A 17,651-nucleotide genomic window follows, 5' to 3' on the forward strand; every position below is an offset into this window, starting at 1 on the left:
ATGACTCATTGTCTGAAACATCCTTCCGAAAATATGATCGAGAGTTGGTTAGACGAAGCCACCATGCTACCCAGTCAACTCAGTCAGGAAGGTGGTATCAATTTTTCCAGCATAGCTAAGTAGAGAGGGGCGCAAAGAAAAAGCAGGCAGCTGTTCAGCACAGCAGAAAAAGGAAAAAAAATAGTTGCAACCCTAATGGAGAGTGTGGAGGAGAAGTCAGTTCTCCCATATTTAGAGATTAGGAGGAGTAGCGATGACAGTTTTGTTGATAATGGATCTACCGGCTAGGAAGAGTGGGGGATATGAGACCACCATTAATAAGACAGCCGCAGAATGGTCTTCGATTCACTAGTGAATCTTAGTTTATGCATGCCATATAGGACAGGGACTAGGCGCACAATCTAGCAAAGCTCGTGAGTATAATTGCATAAACAGACTGACTCCTCGAGATCGTTCAAGAGGACACGATGCAGTTGCAGATGATCTTGCATGTAAAGTAGGATCCATAGATATGTTAGATTCTAAATTGTCTGCTGGATTTTATTACCTACAGCCACAGGCAGCCTATGATCCATATGAATACGGTTATGAATATGGTACGTTTAAGCTATCGTCTTCCGGTGGCTACTACCATACTCAGCTCGAAACATCTTATGGATCGAATGTTGCTATTGGCATATTTGGATGAGCCCTTCCATAACCGTATTATTAGCTAAGGTACACCTTTCAGAACTAGAGCTTTAATGAGAGATTCGAGATTGATTATAACCTAGAGCGTGTTCCTTATGGGATGAGCGTACAAGACTACAACGTTGCTTGACGAGAGGGATGAGTTGATTAGCCTCCTAATTATGCTAATCAAGGTCGGTAGTATCGGTACTAGGCACTGTACCGATTTTTCGGCGGCACGAGTCGGTACGGACCGTTTCGGGCCTATATCAACGAAGGAGACGGCACGCAGACCGTGAGAGAGAGAAAAAGAAAGAGAGAAAAAGGAGAGAGAGAGGTTAGTTGAGGGTGGCAAAATTTTTAAATCGACTTCCCTTAAAAATCGTAAAATTTTTAAGCCACGATCCTACCCCTGTTTCGATCGAAACAGACAAACCGGTCGCGACCTCGTTCTTGCAGCCTCCGCCGGCCCTCCGCCCTCTCCCTCCCTCTCCCACTCGCTCTCTCTTTCTTTCCTTCTCCGGCTCTAGCAACGAATTTCATTTTTATTACTGGAACCGTATCGATGAGCTGCCGGTACGGCTCAGAACGGTCGGAACCGTCCGATTTGGGATGGTTCTGCCGACCATAATGCTAATGATTGAAATATCTAAAAAAGACATCATCACTCTACAAAATTTTAAATATCGATATTTTTATTATAATTTAAATATATATAATTAATTATATTATTTTATATTTTGTATCTCACTTTTTTTTTTCACTAGAGATGCTTCACTCTGGTGCAGTTTTTGACTTCAAAGCTGGGACTCTATCTGAATTATCTTGATGCACAACTGATAGGCCTCAACAATAATTACCTGTAGTTAATCAGGCCAGTCCCCTGTTGGCACAGCCATGTTAAGAATCCGGCTATCAATCTCTAGAAATAGACATGAAATCAACCCAGTATTCCATCCATTATTCTCTGCAAGATCAGCGAGTCAATCCATCAAAGAAATTTAAAAAAAAAAAATAAATATGACGAGCATAGAGTATATAAGATCCAGGGATTTGAAAGTTATGGGTTCCCAGATTGTCAGCAGCAGCGATCACCAAAAAGCTGTCACTGAATAATTACAGGTTTACATCAGCCACCGTATTTTCAGAAAGCAGGGGCAACTAAATAGTCATTTAGTTTTTCCATGGCCCACAATATAATACCCCCAAATTTTTCTGAATATGAAATGCCATGTCCTCCCATTGAACAATCACTACACTCGTAGCAAGTCTGAAACACCTCAGGCAAAACTATGACCATAACTAGAACTAGTTGCCTAAAGCTATCAGTAATTAAGAAAATCAGTTTCCTAACAGTTTTTCCAGTATAGGCTCCAAGGATCAGGCATTTTCACAAAACTCATTCAGGTCAGAGTAAAACCATTTTAGTGCCAAGCAGTCCCTCAAAACATCAATCATGGCAGCATTTGCCAATATGGATACAACACTTGTGCTATAATTAAAAATTTCTTCAGTTCTCATACTAGGCCAGAAAAGATTATCATTCAAAAACCATGATTACAAGCTCAAGATGAGGCTAATAAGTTAACTATGTCCCCAATTTTTTAAGTTATATTTGATCGTTTGCTTTTGCATTGCCCCTTTTTGTTTCCTTTAACCTGTTTCATTCCATTCATCATAGGGGAAAAAAGAGAGAGAGAGAAAGGAAAGGGGCAGTCAGGTATGAGTATCATGGCTCTTTTGAACATCGCATATATAAAATACTTGACACTTTTGCTCATTTGAGTGGCAAGGGACATATTATGAAGTGTTTGGAAGATTGTCGAGAATGAAGGGGCCCAGTTTCCCCATTCTAAATAAAGTTATTAGCTTCTTGGAGACCATTGTTCGAGCTTCAGCAGATGCCTTGTGCGGTATTCTGAATGATTTTCTGAGTGCTGCAAGCTGTGTGTCGATTAGACTTTCTAGTTCATTCTCTTCCTCCAAGTTGCCCTTAAATTCTTTAAATGTAACATACAATGTCCGCTGTACTTCCTTGACAACATCCTGTGGAGAACAAATGGCTATGATTTAATATACAAGGATAAAAGGATGGTTTTGTAGGATATCCAGATTTTTAAAATGCAGAACAAGCCCATTACAAGAACAAAATCATCAACTAATGTTCATCAATTAACTAGTAAGCAGAGGTAGTGTCAGGTGGATGTCCATGAGCAACCCTGGTGGTCAACTGGTTGTGAGACAGAAATTCTACAGATGATAGAAACTCTTCGTAGTAACTTCACTAATCAAAATCAAGATATGTATATCATTATAGAAAAAGATCTTCTTGAAGTTGATGATTATATTCCACATGATAAGAATAAAAGATTATATAGCTCTGCTGAAATACCATCCAATCTCAACAACATATTGACAGAAGAGCATACATATTACAAAAAATATGCTACAAAAGCATTTCCTAGATTTTCATCTCTTTCAGATCAAGTTAGGATTTACAAGTATGAGAACAATAATCTCTATTGAATTAAGTTAAAATTAACTAGTAGAACAGCCCTTCTGTGGGTTTCAACAATTAAATCTTTGCTGCACTATTTACAACCTCAATTCCACCACCATTTCATACCCCCCGCCACCGCCACCACCTCTCTTTTTTATTTTCCGCTTGGGCACCATCCCTCCAATATATTAAATTATGTATGTTTAAAACTGTCACCTCTGAAATTCATCAAAACTACACCTAACAGATAATGTAAACAATATGGGAGTTGAACAGACATGTTGCAGGCATGATCATGTGATGTCATTTGCACAATATGGCTTTTAGAACTTCCCATTGTTGTCCAAATATTCAAAGGTGATTCATAACAAAAATGAATAAAAGGTACACAAGCATGAATATGGAAAATGTGTCCAGATCAGTGTGCTGCAGTTTCAGATCATCTCCTACTTATGTATATTGGAGCACGTTCCCTTATCAAAATATTATCAGAAAGAATGAGTCAGGCATTCACAAAGCCTTGGCAAAAGTATAACAAAAGGATCGAGGAGCGCAAACATGCCCTAGCCACTAGGTTGGCTAACTTTGCAAATTACCTTCCAAATCTTTCCTAGAGGACAAAAGAATTCTATATTCACATACCATCTAGATGTGTTTAACTATTAAAAATAGGATAAAAAATTAACGAATAAGAGAAACAATTCAAATTATACCAACTGAAGATAATGAAGACTAATTTCAATCACTAAAGCCATCTTCCAAAAGATATTATAGCCCAATAATAGAATTTAGTAGAAGGGTTAGTAAAGGAGTGAAAAGCTGAAAAGAGCTTAGATGACAATTGCATAAAGGATTTGCAAACGTGTGCTAACATGAAATATAGCTTAATTAATAATTGCAATCAGTTCACAATTAGACCCCAAACAGTTAAATATTTGGTGATTTTATGAATTTATGTATGTATTTATGATTCAATCGGGGAGAAATAAATAATTCCCTCAACCCATTGGACTTGATTTTTTTAAGAAAATTTAGGAAAAGTAGAAAATTGGCAAAAATAGAGTCTAGCAAAGTCTACCCTTGTACAATTCGGGCTGCATTCCTTTTCCAGTTGAAAGAGGACATACCTTTCAAAAATAGACATAACTAGTGGAAATAATCATGAAAATACTAAAATTCTATGAAAGGTAGATCTCTACCTTCTACCTAATTTTTCTGGACGGGAAGATATGCTCCATCAAAGTCTTTGCCAAAAAAAAAAATATTGCTTTAATCAGCCCATTTTGAGGACCCAACAATGGAATTTGGCACTAATTGTTTGATGAGTCGTACCCTTAAGGGTGGCGCCATGTCGTAAAGAGCATCCTATCAGATGTTTTACAGGCAAGTTATAGCCTTCGGAAGTTTAGCACGTGATTTAGCTTTCCAATATGGTAGATCTCACTCTTAGACTCGGTTTAGTCTTCCTCGTAATAGCTAAAGTGATCCATATCAAATCTGGTGATCCTCCTAGTTCAAGGCTCCCCTTGTTTAGAAATTTTAGCGCATGTTAAATCAAAACAGAAGGAAAAATGCCTACTTTCCTGTCTCACAGTTGAACCCCTTAGCTTTGCTAGGAAGTTGACCGCTCCAGTAGATCCAAAAGGCTTCAATCCCTTGCATCTATTTTCTTTAACCCTCCAGCAATGCAATCCTGGTCTAGTGGTCTTTCCTACTCCAACCATAGATCATCTACAGCTAGTAGCACTGGTTCCTTGCCTTGGTTTTCTTAACTCCCGGATCTCGGCAACCTACTTGCCCCACTTCTCACCTCTTGATTCCACCAATTGATCGATTGAGATCGAGATGGAAGGCCGCTCATTGCCATCCTTCCTCGTTGAAGACTCCCCCTCAATCTTGATTTCAGTTGAGTGGTTAGTGGAAACAAGAGGCAAGAGCTTGCCCTCTCATAAATGGCATCAGCTTCTCATATCATCATCAACAAGAATTTATTGCAGGCATTAACAAGCCACATTGCTTGGGTAGTGATTGCAAGATCTATATTTCCTTATGTTATAGAGGATTGATCATAAACTCTCTTCCGTCCTTAATGAATTGATACTCGTCTATCACTATGGAAGACCGCATCTTGATCCCAAAGGTAGGCACTCCAAAAGATGACCTGGTAGACATCCAAAGAAACTACTTCACATGTCACCTCGTCAATGTACCTCACTTATTGCGAATTTAAATATACATTGCCTGCGGATCTTTAGCTTGACATCATTTTAAATCCAATTGAAATGGTAGGGACGCGGATAAGGCTTAGTCTGCAACTCTAGCTTTTGAACCAAACTTTAAGAAATGAGATTCCTCTAGTTTTCAAGATCAACAATAGCATCGATGATACAATACTTCACCAGGATCTTTAAGTGGAAGAGTTTCTCTCATTTCTCTGGGTCTGCCTTGGACACTACTTTGGGTTTTCTCGCTATCAAACTTAATTTTGAGTCTGTTTGCTCAAGCTCAGGTAGCTTCTCAACCTCAGTCACATTGAGGACAGTCTACATGATCATCGATAGAGATCCTGAGTGAGATAGCTTGCTTGTGGAATACAATAGTGTAGTCTTGAATAGATTGATCATACTTCTGAAATAGGTATTGACCTTCCTCATGACTAACAAGGTGAAATTGCTTTTTAATTAAGCTCTTAAATTTGCTCCAAGTTATATTAAAGATGTTGTTTCTAATATACGAATTCTACCAGATAAGAAGAGCGTGGTTGGAAAGCTTGAGGTAAGCAAAAGCTACCTTTTGGACACTAGCATATCCATAGATAGTGAACTAGGTCTCTAGCCAGCTATCAAGCTTCTCTACATCGACAATTCCATCATACATAGGGATCTCGATTCAAGCTTTGACTTAGAAGGCCGAAGACATGAATTTTCAGTGCCTGCAAGTTCCTTATCCTCCTCACTAGATGGTACATCCTCATCTCCAGACATGTAAAATAACTTTGCTATAAGAGTTGGTGATGCTTTTATTGAATACGCCCACTATGATATGAATTAAATGAGTTCAGCAATTTTCTTCTCTAATTGTGCAAAATGTCGATTCATCTCGTCATCGATCGAGGTAGAAATAGTAGCCACACTCATTTTTATCCTTCGATGCACTTCAATAATCCATAGCCCCTTTCTTACCGGCATGTGACGCTCATGCATCTAACCATAAATTAAGGTAGTCATAGATGTAAAGGACAAAAGCTCTGACCAACTTGATGTGATTGGAGAGAATTCTCTCAACCCGTTCAATTCGAATGTCCTATGAAAATATAGAAAGAAGAAGAAAAATTGGCTAATGTAGAGTCTAGATTCTCTTTTCTTTCAACAATCAATACAAAAACCGAGTTACATAGACTTTACTTATACAAGTGAGGTCTACCCTTGCATAATTCGGGCAAGATTCCTCTTCTAGTTGAAAGAGGATATAGCATTCTTGAAATAGATATAACTAGTAAAAACAATCATAAAAAAGCAAAAATTCTATAAGAGGTAGATCTCGATTTCTACATTGACTTTGTTTTCAACCACTTTACCTAATTCTTCCCGGATTAAGAAATATATCTAGTCAAAGTCTTTCTCAAAAAAAAAAAAGCTTCAACTAGCCCCATTCGGAGGCCCAAAAGATGGAATTTAACCTTGATCACTTAGTCGATGCACCCTTAAGGGGTGGCATCTTGTCATGGAGCTCGAAAAGTTACCAAATTTCAAATAAAAGGACACCTCAATTGAACATCGTACTGGTAAGTTTTGGCTTTCAGAAGTTTGGTGCATAATTCAGCTTCCTAATATGGTGGTTCTCACTCATGGATCCTGTCCAATCCTTCTGAAGTAGCTAAAATGGTCCGCATCTAGTCATGTGTGTATGTACATTTTTTTTTTAATGAATCAACGATGCAATTGGAACAAAGGATGAGGCCATTTTAAAACAAATTGCTTATGCTACCTTGGTTCCTCATAAAAAAGAGGATAAAGATATAAATATGCAATAAGCATATAGAAAGGCACATAAAGAGAAGGTGATAGAAAAGCATTAGTAGTTTGTCTCCAAGTCCATTTATTGGACAAACAATCAATTTTGACATTTTCACTATCTTCAACAACCACATGTGCACACAAAGCAAAAACAAATGGGTGAACAATAATGTGTTCCTTCGTTTAGTCCTCTTATCCTAAACCAAAATATGAGTGTGAGCTTTAGTGTACACAAACAATTTTATAAGTGAACTACGAGAGAGTAATATATAATGCTGTAAACATTGAAATGTAAAATATACTAGACGTCTAACTAGATTGTCAATATAGATTTAGTGATCCCTGTTAGCCAATAAGAAATGAACTAAAGCTATTAGATACCCAAAGGTAAAACTCACTATAGTTACCTCCTAAGTTAAACTATGTGAATTTTGAATATGGACATCAGTCGCATGAAGCTACTTTACAATAACAAATATTTTAACCGTAAAATGTTTAATACCTCAATATATAACACATCAGACTCATTCAACCGCCTTCTCCTCTTCGGTGATGAATCTTTAAATATGTTATTCTCTTCATCAGGCATAGTTTCTGGTCCTTCTCTTTGATAGTTGTCCAAGCACACCAAACGCTCCCAATGTAAGGGTGTTTTCCGAGTGTTTAGAACAGCCAAAAGATATTGTGCAAGACGCTCTTCACCAACAACTGAATTTTTTACAGCCCCTAAACAATATGAGGAAACACATGAGGTTGTTGTTATCCAATACTTTATAAACCTAATAGAAGATCCGAGTATGAAGATGGTAGTTTGATGTACATGTCGATTTAACGGATCTTCTAAATTTGAAGATTTTTTTATGCAAATTTTTCGTGACTTGTCGTTTATGCAAATTTTGGCTTGCTATATGTAAAATGAATGAATTAATAAAAAAAAATGTGGTAGTTTCTTTTCTAAATTTAAAAAATAAACTCCTTTAAATGTAAAACCATAAACAACCATTATTATCTAACATCATTACAACCATTTGGGTCAGCTTCCATGTTTCAGAAAAAAGCCCAAGCAACCGCCTAGGCACCTACCTCAGGTAGGACAAGCGCTTGCAAACCTCTTCTAGGGCCTGGGCAGCTTGTCTAGGTAGCCAACCTAGGCCACTGCCTGAGCCATGTTTAGGTTACATCAACCTAGATGCAAATGCATGCTGAAGGACCGTCCTTCCATCATGTCCAAGAGAATTAGAGACAAGATAGGAAGGGAAACAGGTGTAGAGAGCGAATCTAGTGGCACCTGTTGGCAGCACCCATTGGTAGGATTTGGTGGCCTGCAGCCACGTGTGCATTTTATTTTGTTTCTTCCAACATTCCACTCTCTCCCACCACTTCAATTTCCTATTCCTCATCTTCTTTCTAGGGGTGCAAATGGGTTGGGTCGGACCAAGTCATGAGTGACCCCGACCCAACCCAGTTTCTCGTTCGGGTCCTAATATTGGACCCAGATCTAATTCAATAGAAGATTGGGTCGGATCAGATCGTGTCCATGGCTAAAATTTTTGACCCAACAAGTCATTTAGGTCAGGTCGGCTCCATTAAGATCTCTTCGGCGATCTTAAATGTGACCCATGATCAGTTATGACCTGCATGACATTCTCCTCTCCTACCTGATTAATCACCTCCATCAATTTGAGGATGTATGTGGTGTCGTGCACCTGATCAGAAGCATCGACCAACTTGTGGAAGAAAATCTTCATATTATAATATGTCAAGAAGTTGATAATGTTCCACTTAATAGGACCGGTCCAACCATCACACATCACCATCAGTCCATATGTAGGCCACTTGCTCTTGTATGAGGCAATCCACTTCTCTAGCATTTTATTATTGTCAAGAAGTTCACCGTAGATGTCCTTTGATCCTGAAGGATCTACACCGAGACCAGCAACCTGTATGAAGAAAATGACAGACTAATAGTATGTATTGTCTATTTTGCTAGAATATGACTGAAGTAGAACCAAAATCTAATAGCTCGCCACAGGTCCTACTTATCTTTCTTCAACATTGTCAACCCTCTGCTGCTTCGAATCCCAGTTGGAGAAGGCATGTGGATCTAAATCGTGGATGACTGCTTCTAGTGGAATCTTTCTAGATGACTTTTTTTGCTACCAAAAGCTCCAGCATAGATACAATACAGTCACCACCTCTACTAATGGCCTTCCTGACTGAGGTCATCCTAAACTTTAGATATGTCCTTGTGCTCGCAGAACCGGAGCCTGAATCGTAGTATGTAGGCCTAAATCAAGCCCTATGCCTAGCCACCTCATCCTGCTGCCATTGATCATCCAAGCTCACCTGCATGGCATCCTGGATATGTCTCCTCAAAGTCTAGAGCGAATGCCTCCTCTGACTTTGTAGAGTGATAGAAAGGTAGCTTTGCCATTTGGTGGTCCACCTCTGCCTTCTTGAAAACCCTATCCTTTGTTGTTATGAAGTCAACGAAATGCTTTTTCATCAGCTGTTAAACCTTCTGTGAGTATTTTCGACACATAGAAATGTTGATTTGAGAATATTTTATGTTGTTCATTTTATGATTTGTATTATTTTAAAGCAATAAGATGCATCATCTAGGTTAAATCAGAATCATAGAAACATCAAAAAAATTCAAAAAAACATCAAAAAAATAAATTAGACTTAAATTCATAGAAAAAGTGCGAAAAGAGTGATTGCCAAATAATTTTTTTTGAGAACTCCCAAAAAAAGAATTAAAATGTGCCGGTCCATGAACCGGCACGCCCTACCAATTCGGTTCGATACCGAACCGTACCGAGTGCCGGCCGGTACGAGTCTCTATACCGATTCGGTAGACCTTGCTTGGTGCACCATCCAAACGAGATCGAAGAAAGAAACTTGTCAGTGAAGGAACTCACATTACAACAAATTTGAATTTAAAACAAATACAGACAATAACATTAAACAAATGACAATAGTGATTCTACGATAGACAGAAAGTAGTAGCCATTAAATAGCACTTACCTGTCAAAGCAAGCTTTAAACCTGTCTCAATATCTGGGATGCTAGGCATCAACACACCTGGTGTATCCAACACATATATGCTAGGCCGGTTTGCAATCTGTCCACCATATCTTTAAACTTACTTCATAGATTTTGAGAAAATCACAAAATATACAATCATGGAATTAGAAAAAGTTAATCAGCATACATGTATACATACCAACCATAAGACAGACAACCATTCAGATAAATGAATGGATAGGTAGTATATTATTGCACAATGTCCAGAGAATATTCTAGAAAACAGTTTCTCATCGAAATGAGGCTTATCATACTAGTAACAAGCATTGAATAACAGCGGGAACATTGTTTGAACTTCTACCTAAAATTTGAAATTGACACTTTTCGATTGTAGCCAAAATCAATCAGAAACTGGAGCTGGTTTTGGAGTTACCAAGATTAACTTACAGGACCAAACTCATGATAAGTATAAGTTATAAATGGACACTTCTTGTTGTTTCTTCATTTCTTCCAATGAGGCAAAATTCCCTGAACATGAAATAAGAGTTTGTAGGTTTTGAGAAGATTTGGAAGCATTGCAACATTACATTCTAAAGGTATGTAGAGAAACTAAAGTTTTTGACAAAGGCTATCCTAGAATATCGATCTCATAGGCATTTAAATTAACATACCTTGCGCCACCATCAAAATTTAAAATGATAAATTACATTCTTAGGATGTTTTTTTAACATTATATTGTTTTAGATAATTTTTTGACTATCTCAATTCTAAACCATTGAGTAAAATCAAAACTTTCAAAACAATTTAGTATATTTTTAAATAATTTCCTAAAATTTTCTTGACCTATTTTTTTAATTCTCAAAAAATTCTAATTTCAATTGAAAAATTAATCAATAATAAAATCTTGCCCTAGAAGGCTATGCATTGGTATTGAAGGTTTCCCTTGAAAGATGAGATTGATGATGTGTTTCAAAAACATGTCAATGTCCTCACTCACCAATATGATACTTGGAGTCAAGGCTTTAGGTACCGACGGGACATCGAGATTTTAGGTACTAGTGATATTGATGCATCCTGCTGATACCATACCATTCCAACAAGAAAATGGTACCAATGACGGGTGTGGGACATCAGTCTACTCATGGACCAAGATGTCCTGCCCGTCCCTGTGGAAACAAGTCGAGGCAGGTTGTTACCAAGACCTGTTCAGCTGTTACCAAGAATGACTTGACCGTATCATTTGGTTTTTGAAAAAAAAAGGAGAGCTAAGGGAAATTATGCTCTCTTATCTCATGCATGTCATACTGATTCGGTACCGGTTCCAGTGCGGGTGGCATACCGAATACCAAACCGGTTCCGGTACGGATGGCGTACCAACATTTGGTACGCTAAAAAACTCATACCTTACTATACAAACACTATGTTAGTGTGGAACTGATACGGAATCCGGTACCGAGACAGCGAACCTGGACTTTAACCTTTGCTTGCAGAAAAATTAACATGCCATAAGAGACATATGAAACTGAGATTTAATAGAGGTTATAGCAAAAGCAAAATAGGATATTGAAACACTTTTTAGCCCAGGTAAACCACGAAGAACATCAACATCTAATAATAACAAACATTTTTAATAATGCTCAAAAATATGAACTTGACCTTATATCCTGCAATATCTTGCGTAACACCTGGCAATGGTCCCACTGTAGCTCGCTTGATCTTCTCCTCCACTACGAAGAAGCATCAAAAATAATATGTGATTAATATTTTTAAACTAGGTAAGATGAGAAAGCATGCACCAATTTTTCTAACAAATGATGCAAAGTGTGGCATACTTCGTAACTTCAAATCTTACCAGGCAAACGAGAAGTTGCAATCTGATGGATGGAATTAATGAGAGCTGATTTGCCGACATTAGGAATGCCAACAACAATGACAAGAAGTGTAGGTTCTCTAGAGATCACTTCTTTCAGCTTTAATTCCACAAGCGCAAGAAGCTTTCATTCATAAACCACAAATCAGATTTCTTCGTAACGTGGACTACAACATAATTACACAAATGCAGTAGTCTTTAAAAATCATGAAATATAGATAAATGGACATATCTTTTCAATATAATTTGAAAGTATTCATGAAATTCTAAGTAAATGGACATTGTCATTGCTGACAAAGAAGTGGAATAATCAGACAAAATGTTTCTATTTTTGGTGTTTTATATACAGTATTCATATTATAAATGCAATGGCTATTCTGTAAATGGCAATAATAATAGTAACATAATGATAAATTTTATTGACCTGGGTGACAGAACTTTTACTGTGTGCACTGATTGGAAGACAATCTTCCTTGCACGAATCAAAATGCCGAACCCAACGCTGCAAGTTATGAGAAAACAAATGCTATAGTAAAGAATACAAATTCAAAAATTTAATTGAATGAACAAGGAGAAAAACAACAAGTACTAAAGCCATAATTAAAATCTTTGAAAAGGAGATAAAGACATTAAAACAGAAGTATAGATGGGTAACTTCATAGGAGGCCATACCATCAACCCGAACAAGATAATTAATTGAAAGAAGACGACTTACATGCATTATATTCGGATTTGCTAAATCCTTCTTGTTTAGAGCAATTACACGTCTCTTAGAGGAAAGCACACTTTGAAAGTCTTTATTGGCTGAGGATAATGGAATCTGTCCGTAAGTTACAGAATTAGAAATAAGCTTCTTGTCAACTGATAAAAAGAATATTAGAAAGAGATAATCTTATATCTCTTCATATCTCTCAAATTAAAATGTTTCAAGCATTCGCACTTGCAGTTGTAAATGTTGCAGCCTCATATTGATGAGTTTGATTGCATAAATTTGGCAATGCTTGGGCCAAAAAGACTCATGTAAATAGAATTTTATGATGCTAAGCTCTTGAGAGAAAAAGGAAAGAAAAGGTACAGATCAATAAATATACAATCTATCAGGTATGAGAAAATTTACCATTTTTGACAATCAACTAGGAATACTTATCAAACCACAAATAAAAAAGCAAACAAAGAAAAGAATGTCATGAACACAAATAATAGAAAGACTAGTGATACTTCTAGATTAGAGAACTTCAGTTTCTCTTTGAACCACAAAAATTCAGAATCCTTTCTTACATTCCTTTAAAAACATCAACGACATATATGTAAAGGAGAGAGAATACATGGTTTCAACCCCTTCATCCAGATCAAAAAAGAGATAAAAAAAAAGTTCTTACAAAAGCAAACAGCCCAAACCAAGGAAAGAATCTAATTAAAAAATACCCACTAGAGGGGCTGATTGCATGTAAACAGAGCATTAAAAGGGTAGGTAAGCATGGATGGACTGAAAACTCTCAACCTAGCACCCTTAGTCCAAAAGGTGTAGTCAAAGCAGGAAGTTTGAAGTTTGACCTAAACCTTCTACATTGGAAACAAAAGTATCAGTTTTGCCTCAGAACCAACCCAAAACTAGAGCCAGTTTTGGTGTTTCAGCTAAAACTAACTTATATGACCCCATTATACATATAATAGAATATAGATAAGGGAGTTTGAGCCAGGAATAACAAGAATTTATCAAGAACTGAAGAAAATCAACCATGAAGCCACCTCACACTAATATCCACAAAACCTAGTTATCACATTAATCCAAGTCCTTTCTTTATCTGGTCCATCACATGTAGGTTCCCCTCCTACATAAGAGAGCTCTACAAACATAAGATTCTCATCAATGACATAATTTTTCTAAAACATCCAGCCTAAATGAATTCCCCACATGGGCCTACTCCCTCTATGTGTGACCCTTATAACTCTTCTTTTTCACTGCGCCTGGCTGAATGAAAATGAGCTTTCGAGCTTCAGATATATTCAGCATTCGTGATCAATTTCGTGTCACTGATAAGTTGAAACTGCTTGGTGATAGTTTCAGACTCTTTCGGAAGGCCAAAGAAGACAATCAAAGCGCCTAACCTCCTAAAGAAATATAATTGCATCTTCAAAGCCCAAAATCTTATTGTCAAGCAGGTGGAAGGCACTTGTTCTCAAGGCCAATTCTCCTTACTACAGACATCTTCCCTTCATGCAAAACGACTAAGTTTCCATTAAAAATATTTTCATGATCCATAACGATACACTTGCTAGAAGAAGAGAGCGAGGGAGAAGGACGACTGACCCGAGAGTCGCGGACTTCAATGACGAGGTCGGCAACCTTAAGGCGGTCGCGGATGGCCCGAGTGGCGGCGGCCATGTGGCCAGGGAACCAGTTGATGACCCCGCCGCTGGCGTTGAACCCCATATCCGCTATCCGTTTCCCCACCTTCGCCCCCACCCCCATCCCCTCCTCACCCGGCACTAAAACAAACTCTTACTGGAGAAGGAGTAGGAGGAGGAGAAACAGGTTTTTTCCTTTTCTTTTTCTTTCTTTTGCTTGGTGGGGGACCAAAAAAGAAAGAATAAGATGTCGCTATGCCTCTGCTCCTCTATTTGATCTCTTGGTGGTTGTTTGCATTGGAGGCGATGCGGGGAAGAGAAGAAATGAAGAAGGGTGAGGGCAAAACCTCTGCAAAGCCCTGGCTGGGACACGGCTTCATAGCAAAGCCCAATACGATGGCTCGAGCCTGGGCCTGTCCAGCCCAAATGCAGCCAGAGCGCTGCCGTTAATGTCGCAGGCCTTAGCCCGGTGGGTTGGGGGGGGGGGGGGGGGGGGGAGGGGTGGGGTGGCGGGGGGACGAGAATGGCTCGATTTGGACCGTTTGATTGTTGATTTTAGGGTTTTTTTATATGGCTACCCTCTAAAAATTCAAATTTATGAAAATACTCTCTTAAAATTTATATTTATTTCTGTACCTTATAAAATACTGTTTTTGCAGCGATAGACTCAGAAACTGAAATGGACTAAAAGATGACTTTCGTAGAGGAGAGAGGAAATCCGTTTAGATAGGGCGATAGCCCGATTTTTATTGAATATTCTTTCATGTGCTTGTCTTGTATTGAGGCAAATGCCCCTAATATAACAGTTCTTCTAATTTAAAACCGTTAATTTTTTAACGGCACTAGATAGCATGGGTATATATGCAAAAATAAGAATAAAAAAAAGGGCAAAATAGCAAAACAAGTGTTTTATAAGGGTATATATGCAAATATCACTTTTGAAAGGGTATTCATACAAAATTCAAAATTTAGAAGGGTATTCATGCAAAAAAAAAAACTCTTGATTTTATTAAGCAATGCTTGTATAAAGTATTGTTTGTGCTTCACTATGAGTTGCAATACATTTATATTTCTTCCTAGCATAAAGCCTCAAACTCAGTTCCATTTTTAATTAATCAATGAGAGAAATGGAGTTGCGTTCGCATTTTGATACTGGCTAAAGTGCTACCTAAAATGATACATAATTTTTTTTTTATTTCCTGTTTATTATATGATAAATAATCTAAATCAACTAGGACTTTTTTCCAAATGCCACATGGAACAAATTAGCAAATTCCTAATCAATCAAGGACTCTTCAACGCCATAGACTCAATTAAATTAGGCATTAGAACAACTAAACTCAATGTGACTTGACCCAATCCTTATATGGAGTCAATCTAACATTGGACACACCCAATGTTGGACTCAAACTCCTTAATTCTAATCAACTTGGACTCTTTAATTGACACATAACTAAGAGTCCAAATTAGCTAGGACTCTTTTACACGACTCATGGACTCAATGTGACTTGACACATGGACTCGTTGTCAGTTGACTCATGCACAAGCTTCATTATAGTTGCTGGAACTCTTGAAACCCAATGTGCTTTGGTGCTCACCCAAGAAGAGAACTCAATTTCCATGCACGCCTCAGCATTGGGCTCATGCTCCTGCATCAATTCTCCCCGGCTGAAAAGAACTCGACTCCATCGAGTTAGGGCTGATTTGAAGAATTCTGCTTCGGGTGAGATTCGCCATTTGATGCGTGCACGGTGCAGGCTGATGCGCGCCAGGTGAGCTCTAGTGGAATTAGAACTCTAGGCTGATGTGATGACGGGCCGCCAACTAGATGACCAGGCATGGATGCGGGTCCGGTGCGCACGGGACGTGGATCCAGTGCACACGGGATGCAAGTCCAGGAGAACGTCGGGAGATGGTGCTGCATGGGGCTGCTGCGACTGTGGCGCTTGGTTGCAGCCTTGCACGCGGGCGCTGGGCATGGCACCGCGCATGGATCAGCTGGTCGTTGTGTGTGCTTCTCTCGGTTTCTTCGAAAAATCAGATTATTCTCATTAAAGTCATATGGTCTCGCCTCTGAAATTTCAGATCCGACCTCCTTCGCAACCGTCATGAATGTGTCCTTATTTTCATGGCTGATTTTCTTGACTCGCTGCATAGACAACACCCTTTGATTACTAAATTTTCAGGCTTGAATTCAGCAATCTGAAGTGGCTTTAGAACAATTTTCTTATTGGCATACATCAAAGAATAATAATGGGAATATCCGTCATACTTCACCCGTCGATCATATAACCAAGATCTTCCTAGAAGGATGTGGCACGCTTTCATGGGCAAAATGTTGCACCACACATCGTCATGGAAGTCCTTTCCTAGTGAAAAGCTAACTAGGCATTTTTGCTTGACGGGAATAGAAGTATCGTTAATCCAACTTACTCGGTAAGGCTTGGGATGAGGTTCCGATTTCAGCTTCATCTTTTTCAGCAAGTTATTGGAGACGATGTTCATCCTGCTCTAGTTGTCGATGATGAGGTTCATGGCCTTGTTGTTGTGCTCGACACGGGTGTGGAAGATGTTGGTGTATCTCCAATCTTCTTCCACGTTCTCTTCTTGTTTGCTACTCGTGAGAATCTGGCGAACAATGCATACGGGCATATCTAAGCTTTCTAGCTCCACCCTAGGCGCCTCTTCTTCATTGCCTTCCTCCTCTTCCTCAACCTCAGTGGGTTTAGAAGAAATTTCAAAGGGCTCCACTGTCTCATCCTCTTTACACACCAATGCAAATCACTGGTCTCTGGTAGGACAAACAACGACAAAGTGTCCTCATCCGCCGCACTTGTAGTGCTCGAATTGCCTCTCTCTTTGCGCCATAGGTCTCTTTTCTTTTTTGCTGTTTGAAGGTCATAAAAAGGAAAAACATGTTCCATAAAAGTGACATCCCATAATACAAGCAATTTTTTTGTTTCAAGCTTAAACACTCGATAGCCTTTTTGTCTTAGGGAATAACTAGGAAATATGCATGGTGAAGCTAATGAAGAAAATTTATCCCTATGCGCACTCAACGTTTGGGCATAGCAAAGACACCCAAAAATGCGTAAATGATCATATATTGGTGCAGCATTAAAAAGTCGTTCATATGGAGTCATATAATCAAGACTGGGTGAGGAAATCCGATTAATTAAATAGGTGACAGTGAGCACGTATTCACCCCAACAAGAAAGTG

General features: G+C 38.5%; 1 protein-coding gene across 2 annotated transcripts; it reads right to left on the minus strand.

Annotated features, from left to right (window-relative positions):
- Window positions 1-2,192: 2,192 nt before the first annotated feature.
- On the minus strand, window positions 2,193-14,792 carry LOC103705018 (P-loop containing nucleoside triphosphate hydrolases superfamily protein). 2 transcript variants are annotated; one of them, XM_008788589.5, is made up of 8 exons: window positions 14,394-14,792; window positions 12,798-12,902; window positions 12,507-12,584; window positions 12,065-12,206; window positions 11,869-11,939; window positions 10,213-10,309; window positions 7,688-7,911; window positions 2,193-2,715 (listed from the first exon to the last, which is right to left on the minus strand). In XM_008788589.5, exons 1-8 carry the CDS (start codon window positions 14,553-14,555, stop codon window positions 2,470-2,472), a joined length of 1,125 nt encoding a protein of 374 aa, XP_008786811.4. In that variant the 5' UTR covers window positions 14,556-14,792; the 3' UTR covers window positions 2,193-2,469. The 2 variants fall into 2 exon arrangements, with proteins under 2 accessions (XP_008786811.4, XP_008786812.4); XM_008788590.5 differs by lacking the exon at window positions 12,798-12,902 and having other exon boundaries at window positions 14,394-14,703.
- Between the last annotated feature and the right edge of the window lie 2,859 nt (window positions 14,793-17,651).

This window comes from Phoenix dactylifera, chromosome 14, assembly GCF_051530095.1.
Source record: "Phoenix dactylifera cultivar Ajwa chromosome 14, Ajwa_hap1_PhDact_Kaust_v1.1, whole genome shotgun sequence".
Lineage (NCBI taxonomy): Eukaryota > Viridiplantae > Streptophyta > Magnoliopsida > Arecales > Arecaceae > Phoenix > Phoenix dactylifera.